At 43.3% G+C, this 26,195-nt stretch overlaps 1 protein-coding gene across 3 annotated transcripts in view; it reads left to right on the plus strand.

Annotated features, from left to right (window-relative positions):
* The window catches only part of IRF2 (interferon regulatory factor 2), a 43,565-nt gene extending 18,744 nt beyond the window's left edge, over positions 1-24,821 (plus strand). For 2 of the 3 annotated variants that reach the window (XM_074822750.1, XM_074822751.1), the window contains exons 3-10: positions 551-658; positions 6,116-6,215; positions 6,825-7,001; positions 9,046-9,092; positions 12,983-13,094; positions 16,611-16,775; positions 22,002-22,048; positions 23,464-24,821. In XM_074822750.1, the coding sequence (XP_074678851.1) occupies positions 551-658; positions 6,116-6,215; positions 6,825-7,001; positions 9,046-9,092; positions 12,983-13,094; positions 16,611-16,775; positions 22,002-22,048; positions 23,464-23,775 (1,068 nt within the window). In that variant the 3' untranslated portion in view covers positions 23,776-24,821. Of the gene's footprint in view, positions 1-550; positions 659-4,598; positions 4,726-6,115; positions 6,216-6,824; positions 7,002-9,045; positions 9,093-12,982; positions 13,095-16,610; positions 16,776-22,001; positions 22,049-23,463 lie in introns of all 3 variants that reach the window. The other variant, XM_074822752.1, reaches the window with a different exon arrangement.
* The last annotated feature ends 1,374 nt before the right edge of the window (positions 24,822-26,195 follow it).

Consider the following 26,195-nt stretch of genomic DNA (forward strand, 5'->3'; position numbering starts at 1 on the left):
AACTACTCAGCCAGAACCAAAGTGGTCTGATAAATTGCTGTGATGTAAAATGTATTTTTCATAATTTTAGTCAAGTTTATGGGACAGAAACAGCCATTTGAAAGCACTCTTATTAGCAGGTGCATCATTTTAGCTAGTACAGTGATGCCTTCTGCATGTGAATTTTTTTGGGTAGGTTTTTTATTTTTTTTTCCAAAAAAGTCTTGTGCAAATGCAGGTACGTGGGCCAAAAAGAGGTCTCTTCAGGAGCATAACTGTTTTTCTTCGTGGGCTCTGTATCCCACCTATATCAGCAGACAAGCTTTTGCTGATATGATGTGTCTTCTTCAGGTGAAGGTTTTCCTAATCCAAGTGTACCAGAAGAGTTTTCTGCCATAGAGAAGGCTTTATTATCTCAGTTGCTCTTAGGGAAGGCTCCCACACAGATCCAAAGTCACTGTTATAATTGTTTGATGCCTGCAAAGCTTTAATCTCTGTACTGTGCAGAGATGTGGAGCTGCCTGGGTGTTCTGTCTGGAAAACAAGTAACCTCATCCCTTGTTCTCTGCAGCTCCTTCCTGGGTGGGTGACAATGCCTGTCGAAAGGATGCGGATGCGCCCCTGGCTGGAAGAGCAAATCAACTCTAACAGGATACCAGGGCTGAAATGGCTAAATAAGGTAAGGGGGGTGCACGTATGTGTGTGTGTACGTTTGGTCAAGAGGGACTTTATAGCAGTGGCTGAGGTTTGAATAGGTAAATCAGCTCATTCCTTGTTCTCAAAGGGGTGACATGGGGAGGAAGGGCAAAGCTGAATGCTTCCTGCTGAACCTGTTCCTCCTGCCTCTCCTGCCAGATCTGAGGCGTCCTGCTTTGGCCTGTGGATCTGTGGCTCCTTTGAAAGCATTTTCCAACTCTTTGTTGTTGAAGTGAGCATTTCTGGAGACTCCGCTAGGGTTTTTTTTAAGCTGGGAACAGATTGCTCACCAAGCAGCGTCAGAGGGATGTGAACAAAACGCTCTCCTGAGGGGGAAGGCTGTAGTCTGTGTTAGACTCTGGGTTGAAGCAACGATCTCCTCTTTCAGACTTGCATGACTTCTTATACTTTTCAACCTGGGAGAAAATGGGGGAACTTTTCCCCTGTCAGACCCAAACCTAATATTCCTGGTCCTGAGCTCTTACTGAGAGATCGAGACACTTTGAGAGCACAAGCATGGGCTCCAAAATGTCAGTGCCCAATTTGATTTTTTTTAATTGGCTCAATAAAACCAAGGAGTGTATTTGAGACTTTGAACAGTAATAAACCCTGGAAATACTGCATGCATTCTGCAGTATGCAGGAGAGTAATTCACCACACTGAAAAGCATGAAGGAGTTCTGGCTACAGAGTCTACTTTATTATCCGAATGGGTGGAAATGCACAAAATCAGGTGCAGAAACAGGAGCTGCCACTCTGGTTAAAACACTAACCCAGTTAGTCTGGTATCCTCCCTATAGTAGTAGTTGTGGTGCTCAGGTGTTCATTTTTAGAGCTGAAGAATGGCAATTAAGATTACTACTTTTCATTTCAGCTTTCAAAGCTAGAAATGCTTGTGACTATAAAATTATCAGGAGCCCTTTAAATTTCAGCTACAAATTTTGCTTCTCAGGAACTTCCTGCATCAGCGACTCTCAAATGCCGTGGCTGGGTAAATAAATATTGCTTTATCCATTCCCTAGTTAGCTGCCCTGTGAATTTGAGTAGGTCCTTGTTCTTGCATAATGGGGTCACAGCTGAAGAGGAGGAAGAGACCAGTTTTTACTGTTGTCTTTGTAATTTGAGTCCCATGTTCAGGTCCCTATGGATTCTTCTCCTTGAGTATCTCTACCTTGGTGTCAGTTCTCTCCTGCTGACAGTCGATCTCTGCTGTTCTTTGCTGGGCATTCCTGCCCAATCCCGAAATAATTTCTCTGCACTTAGTAGGGCACAGTATTTCAGATTTGAGCATATTACTCTTAAATAGAATGTTGTCATCTCTACGTTATGTTCATGTAACCTTTTTTGGTACACTCCAGGATTGTACTTGCCTCCCTTGCTCTGCAGTGTGAAAATGCTGCCACTGTGCTAAGGGCTTCATTTTTCCAAGTTTAGCCCACCAGCCCATAAAGGCAGTTTGCAATGTGTGTCATGTTGTTCAGTGTTTGCAGCCCTCTGATTGTGTTGTTGCAGTGGTTTCTGCCTTGTGCTTCTGGCGTAAACTGTTTGCATGCAAGAGTCGGTAGGAGATTTTGTCCTTAGAATATTCTATATTGACCAAGGCTTGTCTCACAAATAAAGTATTGTAATTTTTTTTTTTTTTCTAAAACAAAGCTCTGGCTTCTACTAGAAAGAGGATACCAGGCTAAGTGGCCTGCCTTGAGGTTTATTAAACGCTGATTCCCCACTTCTGCCCTGTGATTTGGCATCATTCTGGGTTGCCTTTATTGTACTCAACATTGCACTTCTGAGCATTTCTGTTTAAAAATGTTTAAACATTCATTCCAACAATGAATCATTAAACCAAAAATATTTCTGTTCTTGCTGTAAATCCTGACCGTAAACAAAGCCATGCATGGAATCAATGATAGTGTCATTGGAATCACAGCCCATTCTGTACCCACGGAATTGACTCTGGAGGATGTAGGATTTTGGGATTTGTGTATTTTAATCAGAGTTTGGTAAAGGCAAGTTCACAGTACAGAAAAGGAAGGTGGGTCAGATTAGCAAGAGAGTGGCACTCCTGTGTGGGTGTGTGCATGTGTGTGTGTGTGCATGCACTTTTGCTTTTAAGGAACTAAGATTTACATACTAAAGAAACAATTACCATTCTGAGTTTGTCATTGACTGTCTCTTCTTGGGGAATTTTTCCAGACTGAGAAAGGAATTAAACCTCTCTTGGTTAAAAATGACAAATCAGGTACAGCTGACTTAACGTAATTCCTTCCCCTACTGTCAGTTGATCACATTATTAGGCCTGCTTTGTGTTCCCCTCCAGAAGAGACCCTTCTCTATAGGGCTTAAAAAATAAATACTTGTGTACCTCCCTGGTGAAAATGTTATCCTGCTGAATGACATGAGGGAGGAAGGAATTTCTTTACCTTCCCAGAGAGACAAAACTGGGAGGTGTGAAGGAAATTACATAGTTCAGTAGAGGGCAGAGGTGGTGTGAGGAGGGGGATAATGAGAGGTCAGTGTCCCTCATGGGTCTGGAAAAGGAAATTAGAGTGTAAACATTCAGAGTAGCTGTAACAGGAGTCGAGAGGTAACCTGCTGCTTTTATGAATACTTGGAGTATTACCCTCCAGACAGATGCTGCTATTTGTAATTTGTCCTATGACTTTCTAGCTAATATGTGATTGCATGCTCGTTCACCTGCCTGAAGCATTTTGCAATGCTAGGGTTACAAGCATTCGATACTATTTTCCTCTTCTGATTTCTAAGAATGTGACACCTTTTCCCTTTTGATGTCCCCACTGGAGTTTGTTCACAATTCCTGTTATGCTGCAAAAGTTTTGTGGATTGTGCTTTTGACCTTAGGTGAGGCTCATTTTTTAATAGCAGCAGAAGACTCCTACACAAATATCCAGTGATGGAGTGCTGTACCGGACAGCACATGGTTTTCCAAGTCTAGGGGAAAGCACTGATGAGCCTATTCTTATTAAGATCATTATTAGGGAACATTGACTGAAGAAGGATATAGGTAAATGTTTGATAATGTGTGAAATCAAAAATTAGTATTTAAATAGAAGGCATCTAGATAAACTAGAGCAGAACACAAACCCACATGGTATTGCTGCAAGCAGCAGTCTTGTGGGATTTCAGAGAAGATTAGATATTTGATAGTTGATGAGAAAATCTGTAGTTTCTATATAGGTATGTAAAATTACATATGTATTATAAAATTATAATACATGGATTCAGTGATTTTTTTTATTTAAATTATAATTTGCTATAAGTCTGTGTGCTTCAAGTCATCTGGGATTGGAAAGAACTTTCTGTAATGAACAGAAACACTATAATGAACACTGAGACGGCTGTTGAGAGTGTCCTGGCACCTTCCTTTGAAGCAGTGAGTATGGCTGATGATGACAGGATGCTGTGTCTGGAGTCTTGTTCAGTCTGCTAGTTCCTGTAGAACTTTCTGAATTATATGGAATATGAAATCTGTGGTATAACCTCCGTAGCGTTGTGTAGCATTGTTCAAACCTCTCCCCATTACTAAGCGTGAGATGACTTTTTAATCTGGTCAATTCTTAAAGTTCTTGTTGACAGAAATTTTTTTCTATGGAAGTAAGAATTTTTTTCCATGCTCATTGTAGTCTATGGGAGAGTAGAGGCAAGGAAGCTTTTTCTAGCTCTGATGAATACAATAGTGCTGTGGACCACAGGATAGTGGGGTTGAGGCTTTCTTTAGACCACTTCTACTTGGGGAAAAAGGAGAGCATCTCTGTAGGATGATTTAACTACATAGAGGGGGAAGAATAAGGAAGCAAAAGGCACGTGAGAGAAGTGATGGGAATAGATTAAGAGGAAGGATGAGAGTGTGAGGGTTTGAAGGGGAATGAGGAATGTGTTAAATCTGTGCTTTCACCAAAATTAAAGATGAAGCCAAGTGAGAAGGGAAGAATGCAATTCGGAACAAGTGAATGAATGTAAATGAGAGAAAGGATTGAAGACAAGAGTTGAAGGACGATACAAAATGCAGGCTCAAAAAAGAAAAGATCACATGGTAAGGAAGGGAAATAAACCTAACCTTGACAGTAGTGAAACGTTAACCAGACAGACAAGGAAGAAAAATGGTTATTGGAGGAAGGGGAAAGGGCAAAGAATTTATCTCACCCGACTGCAGACATCTACAATGCAGTCATTTAAATGGGAGCTGCCTGTCTAGAGTTGTTTGTAGTCAATGGAGGGAAATAGGCTCTTTTAGGGTGTAATTCAGTTGATGTAGCACGGGTGGCCACCTCAGGAGGAGGGTGCATTTTGCCCTGGAAGTGCTTTTCTCTTCACAGACTGAGAAGTGGATCTAAATGTATAGTGGCAGTGTTTATAGTGCAAGATGTCTTCATGTGAAGCCAGATAAGATGTATTTCCCCCAATAGGGGAGAAAAAACAGGTGTTCTGGAACAAACTCCTTTTGTATGGCTTTGCAGAAATGAGCGTGAAGAGTTCTGAAGCAGCCCTGTAGGTCATCAGCACATAGGAATTTGTTCCCGTGTTGTATGACATAAAAGCACATCTGACACAGCATCCATCTGGCCCAGTATCCTATGTGCTAAGTGCTTGTGGAAGGAGTATAGAGAACATGCTGTCCAAGTTCTGAAGGCCATTGGGCTTCCAGAGCTTGAGCTGCATCCCAAAACTATGATCTTTAATAGTCACCAGAGTACTGCCTTCCATGAGTTTTTCTGATCCCTTTGGGAATCAGTTTATACTTCTGCCACATAAGGCATACCCTCGTTTAACTACATGTTGTGTGTTAAAAAAATAATTTTAAAAATGCCTTCCTTTGGATTGCTTTAAATGCACTTCTCTTTGGCCTAAAGTTTCTAAACTAAAATACATTCAACTATCTTCAGTGCCACCCCTTCACATGGGTGTCTTGTATTTTTTATCCCCACTGGAGAGATGTCTACTGTTGGTATATTCATATGTCCATTTGCTTGGCATATAAATTTGAGAGATCCCTTTCCTTTACCATGCTAGTATTTTACTGGCTGAAATTCTAAATCCCTTGAATTTGCTCTGTTCCTAGGGTTGTTTAGTTTAATACCCAATTTTTCTAATCATAAAAGTGTCTGTGCTGCCAAAACTAGCCTTCATTTGAATGTTTAGAAATGTGTAGCACTGCATGTTTTATCCATGTGTCAGCTTGGAAAGCTGCCAGGCTCATCGTCCGTGAAGGGGCTTCTGAGTATTTCATATACTTAGGGCTGTATTCTGCTTTCAGTGACGCCAGTGGATATTTTCCTGTTGAGTTCAGTGACAGCAGCACTGGGTTAGAAGGAACCATAACACTTGCCAATGCTGGAACTTGCTTTTAAATAAGTGACTTAAAGTCATCAGAGGATCCCTCAAGTCAATCAGTGTCAGCATTTCCTGTTTGTTTTCCCTTCCAGGAGAAGAAGATTTTTCAGATTCCCTGGATGCATGCTGCAAGACATGGGTGGGATGTTGAAAAAGATGCTCCCTTATTTAGAAACTGGGCAATTCACACAGGTATTGGAACTCTCCTGTAGGACAGATTGTCACATTGTTTTCCCTTTTAAAGTTACATTTTCCTTCTTTCTTGTCTTTGTTTTTACTCACACAGAAAGTGGATTTAAGTTTCTAGATTTGTGGGAGGATAAGTGCTTTTTTCAAGGCCTGTGATACTTTCCAGCTTTATTGAAGTACCATAACTCATTTGCATTGAGGAACACAGTAAAACTTAATTGATTTAAACGTTAACAAGATTGGGTTCAAAATTGTCGGGAGTAGAGCACAGTCAGCACTTTGTAGACTTGGGCCCTTAGGCTTTTTATGCCTTTCTGTTGATTTGAGCCAGACATAATAAAGGTAAATGCTGTGCAAGCTTTTCCACATTGTTGTGGAGTCACATCTGATCTGCAGTGCCCTGGGTCTTTCTTGAGCAGAAACTGTTCATCATGTGTTCTAGAAATGTGCGTGGGAATGAGATCACAACACTCTCCTGCAACCTCAGCTAATGTTTGAATGCTTGTCATGGGAACCGAAGGCTGATACCTTGAAGTTAACTTACGGTGTTATTAATTCGCCTTAGGTTTTCAATTGCACGTTGTGTGTGCCTAACTTTCTTTTCTTGCTTAGGAAAGTACCAGTCAGGAGTAGATAAACCCGATCCAAAGACGTGGAAGGCAAACTTCCGTTGTGCTATGAACTCCCTGCCCGACATAGAAGAAGTGAAGGACAAAAGTATAAAGAAAGGAAACAATGCCTTCAGGGTATACCGGATGCTGCCATTATCTGAAAGACCTTCCAAAAAAGGTAGAGGGGAGAGTTTGTCAATATGAAAATGGTGTTGGGGGCTTTGTTACTATTTTGGGGCCCACAAAATGTGCCGGTTCTGCTTCTGCTGTGAAGCTGGATGTTTTTATCCAGATGTTCCCCAGAACTTAGCAATAGCTGTGTGGAAGATGGACTACATTCAGTCATGAGAAAAAGCCACTTGGAGAGAGGATCAACAAGATGCAATGTGTCCAAACTGGTGATGTGTGTAAATTGTGTTCTGTTAAAGCTGATAGAGTTGTGTTCAGATGGTAGTCCCAGGTCTCCTTCAGTCAAGGAAGATGATTAGGGGAATATTAGAAAACAATGCATTTAACTCAGTAGGGCTCATTCAGAGTACGGTGGCAGACATTTTGGTATCTTTTTTCAAGGAAGGGTAGAAATAAACTGGCGCTTTGTTGAGCTGAGTGGGAGCATTGCACTCTCTGCTCAGAACATTAAACCGTGAAACCACTTTGTTAGTTACGTAGCTACACTAGGCCATGAAAAACCAGCCCCCACAGCATGATAATGGTGAAATCGGAAACTTATGTTTGAATCCGCAATTTTAGGGATTAGGTCTCCCACCTGTCAGGAGAGGACCTAACCACCATGTCAATCTCATGGGTATTTGGTTTCTTATGGAGTAGAAACATAGGCTTCTTTATGACTCCTTGATGTCCTTACGGCTTTGTTACTGGTTTATGGAGTAGACAATGGCTTCCTTAGTCCTCTGGTATCCTCTAGTGTCTAGAATTTTTGGACAAAAAATAACCTGCAAACCAAACACACAGTGTTCCTCTAAAATCCAGTTCAGTTCACCTGTAGCTCAGTTTGCTATTTCTTAAATTGAGAAGTGAAAGGCACATCTTCAGTTTAAGGTCAGTGTGTTTGGAAATTATGAACTCTGGCATTTTTGGTGCAGAATCATAGTATGGACAGGAGATCAATCTGCAAAAGGTAGCACATTATCTTTGAAACTGTTTCCAGTGTCTTGTCAATGGTGTATTTTTTATGTTCAGGCATATTTCCCTGAACCATAACCTGTCCCATTGTGGTAGATTCATTTCATAGCTGTAGGAACTAGAAAAGTTCATCATGAAAGCTGAGATTCTGGAGATGGGGGGCTGTTGCAGGAGAGGATTCTGCAGCTAGTCCAGTTACAGTAAAACTCTTGACATATTTTGGGCCCTGTGTATATTCCCACATGCCCTTTCTGCGTGGCACATGGTTAAATTTGTGTGTGAGTGAGAGCAAAAGAATTTGGCTGCTAACATTTCTAATTCTCGGTGCTATCTTGTAGTACAGATGGGAGAAATTCCTGGGACACGTCTGTGCAAACAGTGGGGTAGAGCTGAAATTGCACCAGCAAGTCTGAGCTTTCACATCAGGGTCTTGTCAGGTCAGAGCAGGGGCAGCAACACTGGGGTCTGCCAAGGCACACGACATATTCTGAGGGTCATGTGCTGTGTGGTTTTCTGGATTCTCAACTCCAGCATGATTGTGTATCCACTTTTGCATGAATTATAATATATATTTCCCCCCTCAGGTTGCAACTGTTCAGAAAAATATTTTCTGAAGTTTATTGTGGTCTCTTTTCATGTTAAATCGATGAACAATCTCCCTTTTTCTATAGCTACAGTGAGAGTGTCACGGATATGATGAGACATACATTTTGATTTTTTTCCCTTTAAGAATATTTTTCTCCCCCTTCTTTTTTTCAACAGACCTTATTTATTGCTTAGTTTGTCACTCTTCCATATTTATCACCTTGATTTTTTGACTGCAATTGTTTTCGTCAGTCTCACCATGGTTCTTTTTTGTAGCCCTTAAATAACAAAACAGAAAGCCAGAGAGTTCAAGGTGAATTTTTGACTGCCCTGGCCTTAAGGGGGGTTTAAAATTAGGCAAAATGTGTTCTCCCTTCCTAGGAGGTACTACCATTTTAAGGCATGTTTTGGGGCTATTTGTTGATGAATATAGAAAGTGTAAGGATAACTCATGGCACACAGGACTTTAAGAAATCTTCCTTCTGTTGTTGCAGGAAAAAAAATGAAGTCCGAGAAGGATGACAAATTCAAACAAATTAAGGTAAGAAGTGGCTGTTTAATAGTGTGAGAGCTTGTGAAAACAATCTGTTGCAATTTTTTTTAATAGCCCCAATAGTATATTGTGGTGGATATTTGCAAATCTCTCATGCTTGTGGTTTGGTTAAGTAGCTACAGTTACATGCGATGTTTGTTGTTTTTTTTTAAAAAAGTGAAGGCTGTTAGAGCCTTGACTGACGTCATCAGTTGACATAGGCCTGTGTTACAATGCCTGGAGGTTGGAAAACTGGCAGCCTCGGCAATACATTTGCCATTTGTTTGTCTGTGAAAGTAGAAGTATGGTAGTTACGGAAGGAATGCTTCTGAACAACAGAGTTACCGTTTGTTAGCAATTAATTTCTGTGTGTAAGGCATTGGAAATTCATTGTTGTTTAGTCAAGGGCAAGAAGTTCTGTTAGAGCTGCACCTTCTGCTCATGTTTTGTCAGTTAAAGGACCTCAGTTGTAAAGCTCCTCAGTCAGTGCTTGAGATTTCTGCTTGTTCAGGGCATGGATCCAGACTGATGTTAGCTTTCCCTGCAAAGCATGGTGTTTCCTAGATTTCGCACTTCTGCCAAGCGCTTCTATGAGGTGGCCAGTATTACACACCACCAGGATTTGATCCGTCTTTGATTTTTTCAAAAAGCAAATCACAAAGGTTTCAGACTTTCAGCCTTCAGTAACGTTGGTGTTCTTGGGTTGCACGTAGCAGCCATGTCTGCAGCAGAAGGGCAGCTCAGTTGCCTGCTGCTTGCTTGTGAAGGGCTGTGCCACCCGCGCCTGGGTGCAGGTTCTGCACCCACTGGCCAGGGAATGCTCTGGGCCAGGTGAACCCAGAGGCCTGGGAAAACTCCTCCATTGAAATCAGGTTTGGAAGGCAGACACTGTCCTGGAAGTTGTGACTTGTGGACTTATATGTCAGAATACTGTGATTTTTAAATTGTCTTAAAGTAACCACTTTTTAACCATCCTATCTGGATCATGCAGCCGTGTGTGCTTGTTATAACATGACTCTGATGGTAGCCTGTGTTCAGAGGGAGTCAGTAAACTCCTTCGGTCAGAACAGAGCAGCCTGTGGTGCCTACCAAAGCTGGCAGCAGTACTTTGTCATTCCCCTCCTTCACAGTCTTTTAGTTAAAATATTATATGCCTGAAAAGCTGTAGAGGTGCTTGAACAATCCCATCCTGTCCATTAATATTAATCTCACAAATAGGCATTGCTGAGGGAGTCCCAGTGATGTCTGTCAGATTAGTACATGTGGCGTTATGCCTGGGAGTAGGTGCCGGCAGGGAGCATTTTCCTCCAGCTCAGTTGTCCTGAGCTGTGCAGAAGCATGCGGCCAGGCATCCCAGGACAGTGAGCTGAATTGGCTATGCCTCCAGCACATACACCTACTAGCAATAACTACTACAAGCATATGGTTCATCAGCCACCAACTATGCCACTTAGCTCTTATAGGCTTTGAGCTGGGGCCAGGTAGTACTCCTGTCTGTTGCCCCTTATTCTGACAAATGCATACACAAGCTGACCTCCAGATATGCCTGGATTTTAAAATAGATGCTCCTTCCAGTCTTAGACTGAGTATTGAATGTTGAAGAGTATAATAGCAGAGAAGGGTGCTGGATGAATTAGTGCAAATGCACATTTCTGAGCATTGAAAGCTGCTTATAATTGCTTTGCTCGGTGATGTGAATTCCTGAGATCTGAGATGCGTGTTTTGCATTGAATGCCTTGCAGTTACCCTGAAATCCTCTCTTTAGTGGAGGTGAGTGGGAGGCTGCTCCATGATCTGCCTGGTAGCTGCAATGGGGTAATATCAGCAGAGCAAGCAGCTGAGGGTCTGATTGCAGATCTACGAAGGGACTTCAGTGTACCAAGAGTCTCACATTGAGCCCTCCCACTGCTGGACCCTGTGGGCACCCATAGCAACTGCTGGTGGGGGTGAAGAGCCCTGCCAGACCTTGCTGAGTGCTCGGGGCATTCACTGCTTGTCCCCATGAATGTGAGAGACCTTGGCCTTAGCAAATACCTGCTCTGCTCTAGGCAAGGGGGACTGCAAGCAGGTCTCCCACCTTGCAGATAGGTCTCCTACCACTGGGCTTTTGGGCAAACGGAGTCTCTCCATTAGAAAATGAATTCTCAGCAATGGGAGGAAGCCGTAAGTGTCTGAGTAGCCTGGATAAAAATAGGCTCTTTCATTTGAAAGAAAGGACTGAACTGCCTGCCTGAGGCTTTATTTCTACCTTATCCTAGATGTAACCTTTTGACTATGCATGCAGCTCCCTGTTGAGACATTTTTTAAATCTAAGTGACACCTTTCCCCATGCATTTAGCTTAGGCTTAGACGTCTGGACACTGAAAATTTAGGTGAGTTAACACCAAGTGTGCCAGTGTCCAAGGCCCTTTGTGGATCTGGCACCATCACCCGAGTTCCATGATGCATATTTGTTTCTGCAGCTCAAGAGAGGCTACTAAATAAAATTCTCTGTAACCAAGCCTCAGTAAAGCTGAGCAAGGTGCTGTGTGTGCAGCGTTACCATGGGGGCTTCTGTATTTGCTGAGGCACTGCACAACACCAGAAGCTCAGGGCTCCAGTGTGTAGCCCTAATCTGTCTCTGCAGTCATGATCCTCAATGGATCAATAGCAGCTAATTTTGTCTTTTCCAGCTCTCCAGGTCTTTGACCTGTGGGTTGACACAACCAGTGCAGCTCATCAAAGGCCATTAACACTAACTTTGCACCCTTCTGATGTACACAGGGGTCTTGGGACAGGGTGCATGTTTGCCTTGTTTAATGGCTAAGAAGGTGTGGAAGTGACAGGTCTCTTTGAGTGGATCACAATCATAGCATATGTCATCCACAAAAAAATGGCGACAGTGTGACAGGTAGTTTTTGTCCCCATGATAACAGTTCCTACAGTTAGTACTGTGAAGGGCTGGCGCCACAAGTCTTAAGGCTCACCTTGCCCTTGCTGAAATGCTTTAGAGCAGTGAAAATGGGCATGGGGTGACATCAAATCCAACTGGCAGCTCTGCACCTCTCTGCAGATGTCTCTGGGTCAGCAGTGAGGTAGAACTTCTCTCACAGGGCTGGCATGGCCAGCCCAGAGTAGGAGCAGAAGACTTTAGACTTTGAAACCAATAACCCTGTAAGGGAGCCAATACCAGGAAGGAGGTTGGACCTGTAGATAATGCTTTAAATGTGTTTATAGCTTTTTAAAGAAATCCTGAGTTTATGGAATTAAACTTTTTGGTGTCTGTTCTGAAGGGAGCTTTTTAGATTCCCACTCGAGTGTACCAGACCTAGAGAGATGCATCTTGTGGAAAGCTCAGTCTATGTAGAACAGGTGGTGTTTTCCCAACGCTATTGCCCTGTGGTAATGTTTATGATGTGATCTAAAGGCTGTATTTAGTGTAAACACTTCGGTTCGCTTTCAGGCTTGCTGCAGAGAAAAATTAAAGCTAGAATTTAGTAATTGCTGTACAGAAGCTAAGGCTTCTTTCAGAGAGCGCTAAGGCATACAGCATGTTTGGAAGGGAATGAGGATGAATATTAAATAGAGTACCGTTTTAAATCAGTGTTTCTTCCTTGTTTGTTCCAAATGTTAATCTCTAGTAAATAGCAGACTAATTTTTTGGTCTCTGAAGGCTCACTCTAAATCTGAAAATTAAAAATAGCTTTTGTTTCAAAGCAAAAGATTTGGAAATGGAGTAGACTCTGGCTTCTTCTCAGAGAATCAAAATATTCACTCTAAGATCGTGTCTAGCAGAGAGCAGGGTGTATATGGCAGGCAGAAGCAATATGATTTATTACAGTCTCAGATCAAAGAGATGAACTCAGTCCAGGCTCCTAAAATAAATCAAACCTGACCCAACTGTACTGTTTTCATTCTAGCAAGAGCCAGTTGAATCATCTTTTGGGATTAATGGGCTAAATGATGTCACTTCTGACTATTTCCTGTCCTCCACTATAAAAAATGAAGTTGACAGTACAGTGAACTTTGTAGGTAAGTACTCCTATGCTTTTCTTATATGCTAAGCATACAGGTGACTTCAAAAAACCTTTTGACTCTGCCAAACTCAGCTTTCCATCAGCATTTTCCACTTAAGAGAACGCCAAGGTTGCAGTCAGGTTGACCCATTTTTCACTAACCCAAGCCACGTGAGGTCCTGGTTGCAGCTCAGTCCCGCCACCTTGCAGAGACAGCAAGCAGCACTGTGGCAGTGTGGTGGTGCCTGTGAGAGTAAAGCACTTACAGACATGCTCAGGTGGCTTCTCCTGACATGAACTTACTCCAGAGGGTAGTCCTCAGCTATGAGGAGACTGTAGCCAGTGTCACATGGGAGTTAAACTGCAGTCAGGTGGTAGTTTCCCATTGCTCAGAGCAGAGGTTTATATAGCATACCATTTTATTTGGGAGTTTAAACCTGCAGATGAAATGGAGGAACTTGGTTCCTTTTACTGGCATCTCAGTAGCAGTTTGTTCTTAACATCACTGAGTTAACAACAAGGATCAGTGAAGAAACTGGTACATTAGGAATTAGCTGTCACCTCAGCATGTGAATAATTGGTTCTCGGCAGAATAATTGAGCTGGTTTTTGACAGCTCTTTTTTGGCTGAGGTTGTCACTGCAGCAAGGGCTCTTAGAAATGTGACCCATATACCATTTTGTCTAGAATTCCACTTTTATATATGATGAAAAAGTGTTTGAAAGATACGTTAGTCTTCTGCTGGGAGAGATGGCAGAAATTACGTGCAGTGACACTATGCAGGGCTTTGCATAGTCATTCTCCTCAAGTACTTCTGTGGCTGAGGAGTCTGTTAGTATTTTTTCCTCTTTTTATGGCAGTCCATTTAACCAGCTGTTGCTTTGTAAGAGTGTTAGAACATGATTGTTGCTCCTACTATTACAGAGGGTTTTATAACTTGAAGGAATAGCACTGTAGTGCTATTAATGCTTCCTGTTTACTGACTGACTCATAAACAAATCTGAAACACCCCAAGGCCAATATGCAGTCCAGGGAAAGAAGCTTCATCCACTTTTGCTTTGTTTTACAGTCTTAAAGTCAAACAGAGATCAATTAACAGCAGTCTTTGGAATGTCCCCAAAATCCTCAAAGAGGGTAATTTTGCTGCAAACATCTCAGTTTTCTACAGTGCAGTGTATCCTGAACTCCTGTTTGAGGTTATGATGAGGTGAATGCATGTTGCACATTAGAAGATCTCAATAATTTACAGGATAGGACCCATAGTTGCAACATCAACATCTAAGAATCGTCAAAGGTCTGTCGTGGTAACCAAGTAAGAGGTTCAGAGGAACAGACTGAATTTGCACCTTAAGGGCTTTATTTTTTCTCTGGACTCACAGAATCCATTTTCAGGGGTAGGACAGCAAGGCTCGGGTGGGTATCTCATCCAGTGTTGTTTAATTAATGGCTTGTGAAATGTGCTGCTTATTCAGACTGGAGAGAGAAGTCCTTATTTAGAACTGCAAGCAGGATTGTAATGTAAAGTGGGGGAAAACAGTAAAATAGATCTTTTCTGCAGGAAGGAGGGAAGTCAGCTGGAGGGGAGGAAAGACAAACGGCACCTTCAGTGTTGCTGACATACGTGCAGCTCGCGGGAAATTTGTGGCATATTGCCCAACTAAGCAGTAATTTTTGCTGTGCAAGTTAATCTCTCAGGGTGGGAAAGAATTCATCAGGTATTAAGGAGAGAGATAAAACACTGCAGATGGCCTGCTTGTACCCTGACAGGGTTGCACAATACTGGTTTCTCCCAGATAAAAATTAACTCTGTTGTGTGTGTTCTTGCCCCCCACCCCCCCGCCACTCAATAAAAAGCTACTTGTTTCAGAACCAGGAAAGGTGAAATACCGTTGAAATGAAATATCTGGAATGAAATCTTATAATTGTAGTGATTCAACTGAAAAAAAAAAAAGACTATCCAGAATGTATGTAATTTTCTTTATGCTGGAATTGTCTCATAAAATACACATCTAGGTTTGGGGGATTTTCCAGTGGTTATCTGGCTCTTCACAAAGCAAAATGATATGCAGCTTTTCCCTGAGAGAAAAACCTGTCACTTTTCTTTTTCAAAAAGTTGTGTTCTAGCCTTGTCTAAAGATAGAAGACAGGAATGGATTGTGTATATATACATGTGCATTCATGTATATTTATCTTAGTTCATCCAGCAATAGATGCTATCTTTTGCCTTTTTTAAACTTAATAATTAGAGTACTTAGGTCACTTAACAGAAGAATTTCAAGATCTACTGTCTTTCATTGCCTACATGTTTTTCCCATCATGGGTCTAGAAAAAAATGTACTGTCTGAATTTCTAACAACACAGTACCACGTTTGTACAGAATTTGTCCATATGAAGATTGTTCCTTTATGTTCCAGTAAAAATATCTATAGTTCTTCCCTTTCTCTTGGACACCTGTGGATTCAGGTTAGCTATCCCTCTAAGACAACTCCATCCCTGGGTGCTCTTCCCATCTAGCTAGTGGCTTTCACTCCATGCTGGATAAATGCAGTTGTCATGTGTTCATACTGCTGGGATCGATAGGGGAATTGTACAAGACAGAGGGAGCTGTCTCAAGCAGCTCCAGAGGAGTGAGATTTTGGCTTTCACCATACTTTTCCTTTGCTCAGTAACTTCCTGGTACCTTGGTTTATTTCCCTGTTTCAAAAGGGTGTTGTGTAGTGCAATTGATGTCTGCAAAGCATTTCATGACAGTTGCAAAGCATCCATGGTGCCTTCACTTTGTAGAAATAAATAATGTTCCTTTGGTATTAAATATCACATGTCTAGAGCAATAGGAAAACCCTCTGTTAATAACTAACCAGATTGTAGCTTTCTGTCACAGACCATGGGGATCACAGACTACAGGTACAACTGTGGTTTTCTGCATACCATCAATGACATTACAAGGAACAGTGAGAATAAGCGTCTAGTCGGAGGAGAAATTTTCCACAGATTCATGTCGTGTATAAATCAGAGTCCCACCATGTTTTACATGACCACGTGGCCAGTTTTCTGCATGCCAATTCTGGTCTTCTGGTACCTCATGTGCATGAGAGCATCCAGAGGCCATGGGATGTTGGCAGCTTGCTGGGTAAGGATGCTTTCTCAGATTAGGAGAGATTGCTGTGGTCCGTATGTCCTGGTGAGACCACATTTCTGTGTGGAGGAGCATGGCAGTGGTTTTCCCTCGGAAAGCCTCTGGACAGCTGGTATGTCAGGGAGGGCTCAAGGATGTTACTTGTGAGAAACAGGGGAGAGTTAGGCATTTTCAGTTGTCACAAGTGAGGAAAAAAATGTCTCTGAAGGTGATGGAAACCAAATAAATCACAGTTCCTTTAGAAGTCCCACCGAAAGCAGGTGGTGGGTGTGGAAGAAAGTGCTGAGACAGTATTGAAGACTCAGTCAAATACCAAGCAGGCTCCAAGGACAGGCTGTTGGAGATCCAGCAGGGCTGAGGTGTTATGACTAATAAATTTTTTATTTCTAACCCCAAGTTGTAGGACAGCCGCACCTTGATGGCAGCAGTGAGGAGCAGGTGATAGTTGCCAATCCTCCTGATGTTTGCCAGGTAGTAGAGGTGACAACAGAAAGCGACGAACAGCCCCTCAGCATGAGCCAGCTGTACCCCCTACAGATCTCCCCTGTCTCATCCTATGCAGGTAAGCATTCTGGCATTTCTTTACACTCTTTTTACACTGGGGGAAAGGGGGCTCTTCTGGGGTAGCTGGCAAAGATCCAGAAATGTCTATTCGACTGCCTTCTACATTTTTAATGAAACTCAAAAACTCACAATCCTCTACACATTTCACCTTGGGAAACAACTTGGCAGATCTGAGGTTGGAAATGTAAGCTGCAGATTTTAGCCTGTGACTAATGGAAAAAGAACCTTTTTAGATGTAATGCAGAGAGGTCTTTTCATCTTTTATTAGAGGGGCATTTTCAGTGGTACAAATGATGTGCTGCAAATACAGTGTGTGCCCTTTGCCCCCTGACTTACTAAACATTAAAGGTCTTCTCTGCTATATGTTTCCTCAGTGCCTAGTACAATGGGCACAGTGTGCTAAGGGCTGCACTAATAGTATATAATGCAGACGTGAAGCTGAGGGCCCTGGGGGAGTAGATCTGTCTTGTTACACATACTCTGCAGACTAGAACAGTCATGTAGCAACTGATAACAAGTGGTCCTGCAAGCAGCAGAGCTGTGGAGGTCTGGCTTCCAACGTCTGTGTCCCATCTGGATTGTCTTGATATCTAAAAAGGGGTGAGATAACAAGCTTTTCCTTGAGTCAGGGTGCTAATGGTTTCTCTGTTTTTGTCTGGCCCCTTATTTTCATAAAACTGGTAGGAAGTCAAGAGTCTTTGGCATTCATTTATCCCTTATCCAAGTCTGACAGCGTGTTCAGAAGTTGTTAGGGGAGAACAGACACAAATGCATACATGGGCATGCTATATAGAGTCCCTACAATCACACAAGCCTTATTTCCTTAGGAAGCAGGGAAAAGCCACATTTGAAAGTAGAAAAAGTTTCAGATCCAACCTGTCCTTCCTTTTTCAATGTGTTGCTAACTTGCAAGCCTCAAGAGACTAGGTAGAAACACAAATGTCATCTTTTTAGGCAAACTTAAGTATTAATTGTTCCCCATGCAATTTATTAGTTTACACATGGTTTTGCCTTTGACTCATTAGGCTGAAATTACTTCCAGAAACATTTTTATAAAATATGTATTTAGTAATTTTTATCTTTGGGTCTGAGTGAATAGTACAATGTTCTTTTGAACAGCCTCCAATGTTAGTCTCACACATGTTGATAAACGACTATGCTTCCCAATGTGTTTAGTCTGTAATGGCCAAAGCATTTAGAAGGGCTTTGCAAAGTGTAAGGCAGGGGGATGAGGGTGCCTTAACTTATTAGCAGCTGAGAGATGGGGCCTTTGAAACATTTGTCCTCTTTCCAAATGCTTCTTGCAGAACTTTTCCTGTCTCTGTGAACACGACAATAATGCTTTCTTTTAACCTCAGCTATAGGATCTAAGTTCTTGGAATGCAAACAAAAGTCACTGTCTTGGTCTGGAAGTCATGGTGGTTGCTTGGGCTGGGACGATAGAGGGGGATGGTCTGGTGACAGCGGAACCACCCTGACATGAGCAAGTCATAAGTTACCTCCCCTAAAGTCAGTGCAACAAGCCTGCATAAGGAGAATGAGGCATGACTGAAGTACTTCTGTTATCCCCTTATGTTGTCTTAGTATCCTGGTGGCCTTCAGCTGTCCTAACTTATACCAGGACCTGCTAGCCCATAACTCAGATAACACAGAGATGATTTCATGGCACTGAATGCATCTCAAGGCAGCTCTTGATGATCCTGGTTACTCTAGCTAGAGGCCAGTAAGAAGTGCGGTACTGCAAAGGTCTGTCCTGGGACAGGTCCTGTTTAATAGATCAATGAGCAGAAGAAGTGTTCACACACTTGTGAAGTTTGCAGGTGACACCAAATAGGGGACACCAGTCGATATGATTGAGGGCAGGGCCACCATCCTGAGGGACCTGAAGAGACTGCAGGAATGGGCTGACAGAAACCTTACGAAATTCAGCAAGGACAGCTGCCATGTCCTGTGCCTGGGAAGAAAGAGCCCTTTGAAGCGATAGAGGCTGGGGCAGATGGGTTGGGGAGCAGGTCTGCAAAAAGGCAGGTGGGCAGTGAGCTGAATGTGAGACAGCAGAGCGCCCTGGCCACAGAGAAGGCCACCAGCTCTCAGGAGCATGACCAGTAGATCTAGGGAAGTGATTATCCCCCTCTACCCAGCACTAGTTACACTACTTCTGGAGTGTTGAGTCCAGTCTTGAGCCCCCGCCAGTCCAAGAAAGGTACAGATAGATGGGAGCAAGTGCAGGGAAGGACTACCAGGATGATCAAGGGCTGGAGCACTCACTCTGTGAGGAGATATTGAGGGACTGGGGCTTGTTCAGTCTGGAGAGGAGATTGCTTTGAGGACCTCATAGCCACCTGCCCCTACCTGCAGGGATGTTATTGAGAAGGCAGAGCCAGACTATTCACAGTGGTGTGTGGTGGGAGGATGAGAAACAGCGGGCATAAATTGAAACAAGAGAACTCGATCCAGCTGGATATAAGAAAAAATGTCACCTTTTTTACCACAAGGGCAGTCAGGCAGTGAAGCAGGATGCCCAGAAAGGTTGTGCTGCCTCCATCCTTGGAGGTTTTCAACATCTGACTGGATAAGGCCCTGAGCAACCAGATCCAGTCCTGTAGTTGGCCCTGCTTTGAGCTAGAGGTTGGGCCTCCTGAGGTCCTTTACAACCTAAATTGTTCTATGAACCTCTGTTTTTTTAAAGCATGCATTTGCCCTTGAGGGAGGAGTGAGGACAGGGGTCTGTGATTTGTTAGAACCTTGAAACTTGGTGGACACTCTTGTGACTATTTGTGTCTTTGTCTTGCTCCACACAAACCTATACAGGAGAACCACAGGAGGTCTAGCCCTGTGCTCATGGTTTTGCTGGGTAGAGCTGCCTGCTGTCAGGTGCTATGACTGAATGGCAGGAAAGAGTATGACCATAACAGCTGTGCAGAAACAGTTAGTTTAGCTCTTCTGAAACAACCAACAAAAAAAAAGTAGCCTAAGGTATCAGCTGTCCTACATAAATCTGTTTTATTTCAAAACTCTAGTTCCTTTCTGAGGTTACCAAGGCAAATAATGTGAGTGGCCCTTGTGAGTTTTCTCATATTTCCACTGATGTCCATGAAATCCATTTTTTTAATACTGAGGCTGTTGTCAACCTCCTCTTGTGTTCAACACTGATTCAAATAACCTTCTTGATTGAAATAACCTCTCTAACTTTCCATGCCCGAGTGGCTAGCTTCCCTGGCTTTGCTAACTATAATGCTATCTCTTGCTCAGCATTTTGTTATGTATAAACACTGAGGATGGATTCCTTTTCAGCTGCATCACTCTTTTTTTGTTGCCACATGTTTCTTCACGTCAAGGAATATCTGTTTCTTGTCTCTATGTGGATTCCTCCTATTGATTCTATCTCTGGGACCATTTTTCTTTTGCACAGATTAATTTCTGCCTCTCCTCCCCCTAGTATGGCTTAATTAGCCAGCTTAATCATGTTGGCACATCTCTCTTTACCTGGGCCGGTGAATGAGAAGCCCTGCAGAGTGTTAACTTCACAGGGCTTCACAGTTAAATTTAATGTTTCAGACTGCTCCTCTGCTTACTGCATGTTGTGGTAGAAACTCTGGCGTAGGGGAAGTGCTGGTTTTGGCAGTAGTAGTCTGGAGTAGCTGAGCTGCTGCTTCCTTGCCTCAGAAGGACTTTGGGTGCAGTTTAGATCCTGGGGCCTGAAAGAGCAATTCAGACTATTGATTTACAGCCCTCTGCCTAAACCTAATGCTTAGCCAAGCCTCGAGAGAAGGGGAAGGTGCTGCCAGTCTCTGAAGACGTGCAGGGGCATGATCCACAAGGCACAGTCTGTGCACCCTTAGCACTCATGTTATGTCTGGTGCAGAGCACGAGGTTGCTCTCAGGGAAGGCAGGATTGTGCTTTATGGTCACAAGGGTGCAGGGGCTGTGCAGAGCTGTCTGCATGGGCTAAAATGTGTAACACAGAGCAGAGAGTGGAAACTGGGACTTGAGAGCTCCCTTGCCTGCTACAATAACTCATCACATTGTTCCTTCAACTCTGTAATTTCTGTCTTCCCATTGGTTTAGGGCGTGGACGAGCCCTCTCTGCTCAGCCCTGGTGGTGGGGTTGGAGAAAGACCTCTTCCAAATGCTGTTGGTAGCCTGATAGATGCCTAGGCTGATAGATGGCTCCCAGGAAACAAGACAGTGGTTCAAAACCCCACGAGCTGAAGGGGATCAGGCCTCTGCTTTTCTGGGTGAGGGTCTGGACACTGGGCAGCTGTGCAGAAGGAAGCAGTCATCACTGTAGACCGATCCTGAAAAGAGGGGTTTATTCCCTGTCTCAGATGTGTCTGAGGCACAGCACTCTCAATCAGCCCATGGGCTAGGAGCCTGACCCTGAGACACTGGGAGATCTGTGCTCAGACAGATGTGGGCTTGAAAATACAGTCAAAATTCCTGGATTTCAGGCTCTCCTGCAAGGGAGGGATGCAGCTGCAGGAGGATGGCCATCCTGCTGGAGCTGCAGCCCTGTGTTTGTGCTCTGGTTGAAGTGATGAGGGTGAGGGAGGCTGTGTGTGGTGGGGGAAGGTGATGGGGCTGCAGATAGTAGCATTGCTACTTGCTTCAGTGGTGGGTGAAGGATTGAGAAAGTGTTGGGGGCGGGGGGGAGTGCTGGGCACGGGTGGCAAAAGTGAAACAGGAGCAAAGTATAACAACAGTAATAAAGTGCCAGAAGTGACAGCAAGCCCTTGAGGCGGCAGGCTGAGATAACAGTTCATGAAACAAAAACACACTTATCTCCTCTGGGGTGGAGTTGTTATTGCTTTTGCAGGGAGATAAAAATAAGGATTTGGACAGGACTTTGCTCTTTGCCAGGCCTGGAGCTGCCAAGAGAGGGCAAGGGAGAGGGGGCATTCCCTGCTTGCGGGAGGCTCTTCCCTCTGCCCAGAAAACACAAATCTACTTCTGCCCTCTCCGTTGCTGTTTTTTCCAGGGTACAGCCATTTTTACTGTGATAATCATGTGAATTTACCCCAGTTGTTCAGTGCAGCTGTGCTGTCTAGCCCTTGGATTGCTCTTGCTGTGGCAGGGGGTCCATGCCTCTCTGTTGTTTCCTGGTTGTTTGGCTTGATTCTGTTTGTTACCACTTGTTGGAAGCAAATCAGGCCTCTTGAGCTGGATTTTGCTACTGTAGACAGAATAGCATGAGTTTCATTTTTGTTTCTGTTTTGTTTGACAGAAAGTGAAACGACCGACAGTGTTCCAAGCGATGAAGAAAATGCAGAGGTAAGTGTTTTCTGATTTTTTCGCACTTTGGAGCAAGGTCTCAAGAACAATGTCCTGAGGTATTCTTTCCCCTTCTCTGTTTGCAACTCTCTCTACCAGTAAAGAATTCATTTTAATAATAGCTGGGGGAGAAAAACAAACCAGGACGATTCAAGGAAGACAGACATTTGGATGATTGTCGCAGAACGGATATCTCTACAAGTTCTTTCCTCCTCATCTGTCCAAACTACAAGGAGATTAATTTGCATGATAAGATATTTGGGAGAGCCATCAACAGTGCCAGCTAGTTTGTTAATGATGTATTGACATTGCTGGGTAGCAAGTATTTTATCTTGGTTGAAAGCATGCTCGCTTTGTTTTCTTAAATGGCACCTGAACTCATACAATTGGAGGAAATGCTTACACGTATAATAGAAATGCTACTTGAATGTTTGAGGTATGTGAGGCAAAAAGCTTTCCCAAGCAGTCAGTTGGGTATTGCTGGGTGAAAGGAATCCGTGGAGAAAATACCCACCCCATGAACATTTCCTGAGCTGCACCTATGAAAAACCAGCACTCGGCTTCTCTTTTGGGGCTGCCATCAAGTGACCAGAGCTACCGATCTCCATGAGTACTTAAGAGGCCAGGGGAAGCTCGCTGAGGGCACTTAGATGTCCTGTGCTCCAGCTGCTTTTTGCAGAAGGCCTCTTGCAAATCTCTCCCCTGCGGTGCCCCCCAGAAAGCCCCCTGAATCCTCCTCCTTGGAGAACTGCAGGTTGTGCAGCCATATAATGGAATAGCTAACTCTCTTGGGTTTGTCTCTCATGCCTTGGTTAGGGTGGAGCCTGTGTGTAGACTGCCAGTAATGACTCCCCAAACCTCCTTTGACAGAACATGCCATTGCAGCATGTGTGATGGGGAGAGGACTGAATGCTCATCTTTCCTGGGTGAATCTCTTCCCTGTGATGGGGGACGCACCATCAAGTGACAGTGGTTTTCCCAGCAGCCTCAGCTGTGTTGACAATTTGGGTGGTGCTGTTTGAGAGGTCTTGGGTCTCTGTGCCTCCCTGTTGGCAGGAGGATGCTCTCTCTGGTAACGGAGGAGACACTTCCATTTGGAGCTCTGAGTGTTTTGTTGTCTGTGTCCATTTTTATCTCTGGCATACTGGGAATAAGGCCTTTATTTCCATCAGAAGAGTGGGCAGAGCCTCTTGAGTGCTGGAGAGCCACCAAGGTTTAGGCACACAACTTCAGAAAGGCAGAAATAGCTGAGAGCAAAGACAGTCAAAGCCAGCTGCTAGAGGCTCAAGCTTTTAGAGATGGGTTAATTCCTGTGCAATTTGTGGATGTTTCTGTCTTCATCTTGTTACTCAGAGCACTTTGCAAAGTTGCATTCACTCATATAGTCTTCCCTTCTTTTTTTCCCGCTTTTCTAGGGACGACTTCATTGGCAGAAGAAAAACATTGAAGGCAAACAGTATCTCAGCAATCTGGGAATGAGGAACACTTCTCATATGCTTCCCAGCATGGCAACTTTTGTAGCCAACAAGCCTGACCTCCAAGTCACCATCAAAGAAGAAAGCTGCCCACTGCCTTACAACAGCTCCTGGCCCCCTTTCCCAGACATCCCTCTGCCACAAGTAGTGTCCACAGCCTCCACAAGCAGCAGCCGGCCAGACCGCGAGACACGGGCCAGCGTCATCAAGAAAACGTCAGACATCACCCAGTCAAGAGTCAAGAGCTGCTAAGCCTTTGACGGTGTGGTTTTTTGGCTTTGTTTTGTTTGGTTTTGTATTTTACATTTCTCTAGGAGAGGTTCATCCCTTGACACACACAAGACAAATCTAAGGTAAAGCCTTGGCAATATAAAACATTGCTGTGTCCAACTCCAGTGCCGGAGTGTTTTTAACTCAGGACTCCAGCCGTCAGTACGTACACCTGAACCCAGGCGGATTTCCAAGGTTGCTATGTAGGAAAACAACCCAAGAACTTTGGCCCACTCGCAGGTTCCAGTGTTTCTTAAGAGGACCAACTGACCACAAGGGAAGTGGTGCTGCTGCGCTTCTTGCTGTCAAGGCTGTGATGGAACTGAAAGCCTCAGAATGGAAGAGAAAATGTGAACTAGCTGGAATATTTTTAAATAAAGAAAAATCTATTGTGAATATTGTACATAGTGCAGTACTAGCAATGTTGCAGTCTGCTTCTGCACCTTATTAAGAAAGCACTTACAAAAGGCCTTTTATTACCTTGCTCTACTTAATGGCACATTGAAGGTCCCTCCCCACCTGTATTCTTTTCCAAGGCTATTCTTGCTAAAGTGTCTTTAAAGAATAGAGGAAAGGAAAGGAAGTTAAAACTTCCCATGTGGATTTCATACATTTTAAGACTGCTTTTCTCATGTTTGTTTCTAATCTGCTATGCTTGAATGCCGCGTGGTACAATAGGAAAAGAAAAAAAAGAAACCTATTACAGAGATATTATGCAAATTCCCAGATTTAAAAGAAGAAGAAGAAAAATACTCTAATTCTAACCAGAGCAAGCTTTTTTATTTTTTATACAGGGGAATATTTTATTCAAAGTAAAATTCTAAAGTGAATATAATTTTTTTTAATCTTTTCTACAGCAAATTTATAATTTTAAGATTCAGTCCTTGGTTATCAGCAGTTATTACATCCTTGTGGCACATTTTTTTTTTTAATTTTGTAAAGGTGAAATAGCTTTTATGAGCTCATGTAGCAATCAGATTATCCTGTGGATTGATAATAAATATGGTATATAGTTAAATTTTTAATAATCCTCTTGTTTGTCTCTCTTTTTTAATCTTTCAAAAGCCCCAGATGGCATGGGTTTGATAGGTGAATATGACCTCTCAGAGTGAGCAATTAGCATGAGCCACCTTAAAATTTCTGGAGTACCCATCTAGTGATGGGAAGTACTGTGCTTGAGGCATCTTGAGGAGGAAAGAGGAGCTAGAGTTTAAACGTGGCGTACTCAAGTTTGGCCTCATGTGCAGAGGTGGGGAGTTGGGGCACCTCTTCTGCTGTTATTCTGTGGTTGGGCTTTGAGCAAGTCACCTCATGGAGGGGATCTTGTGAAAGTCCATCCCTCACCCAACACAGGCTCAGCTGTGCTTGCCCCATTCCTCATAGATCTCTGTTTAGCTTGCTCGCAGTTTCTTTGTCCGGACAAATTTCTTTTTGCAGAGTTTCATGGATAACTCCTTATTGGTGGAATGAATCAGAAGTCAAATATACATTCCCCAAGGCTTTCAGCCATCTACCAAATGATGGCAAGTTCTGATTCCTCTGGGTCTTTGAGGGAAGCTGTTGAGTATCTAATTAAGGGTGTGCAGTGGCTTGCAGGGTTTTGTGATGGTGGTGGACAGGCTGTGCCATAGACTCTGTGAAGTGCTGTACACTTCGGGCTGTCACTGGCTCAGGCAGAAGTTGAGAGCACTTACCCTCTTGCAGTTTTTTAAGCTGTTGGAAATTGCGCAGATTGATTCAGGTATGTAAAATATGTGGACACAGAGTGTCCTTCAGGTGTGATTAGCATTCTGATACAAGCCCGACAGATAGCTGAGCCAAATGCCGTGTATATTGGGCTGATGAGCAGTAACGTGCACAAAAATGGCTGTATCACAGGGAGACGTGCTAATTGGCTATTGAAAATGAAAAGCAAACAGTAGGATTTTGCTGTGTTCTTAACCTGATGCCACAGTTCCAAATTTTGTCACAAGTCCGTGTGAAACTTGCAATTTTGTCTTGCCAACCCACTGCCCGGAGGCCTGGGAAGACAAAGTTAGAGCTTTGGTTAAGGTTGGGAGGAGGAGGAAGCCCCGAGCAGTATTTAAAGCGAGGCTGAAAACTTGTAATGGTTAAAATCATCATATGTAAACTTTCTGGTCTCTGTCCCTTTCACTTGGTTCTGCAGAGGTCACAAGATTTGGTCTTCCTCAAGGAGGTTGTGTCTCAGGCATGTGCATGATAGTGAGTCTCCAGCATCCCAAGTCCTTTGACAGCAGGGTTATGAGGCTCATGGCAGGTTTCTTTTTCTTGATTTTGGGACTCCCTTGGGATTATTTTTATATTTTCTTAACACGGTCTGTTTTGGTTTTTTGAAGTTTTTCCAAACTTCCCAGCTAAAGTTTGGAAGTTGTTCTGTAGCA

The sequence above is a fragment of the Strix aluco genome, chromosome 4, assembly GCF_031877795.1.
Source record: "Strix aluco isolate bStrAlu1 chromosome 4, bStrAlu1.hap1, whole genome shotgun sequence".
Taxonomy (NCBI): Eukaryota; Metazoa; Chordata; class Aves; order Strigiformes; family Strigidae; genus Strix; species Strix aluco.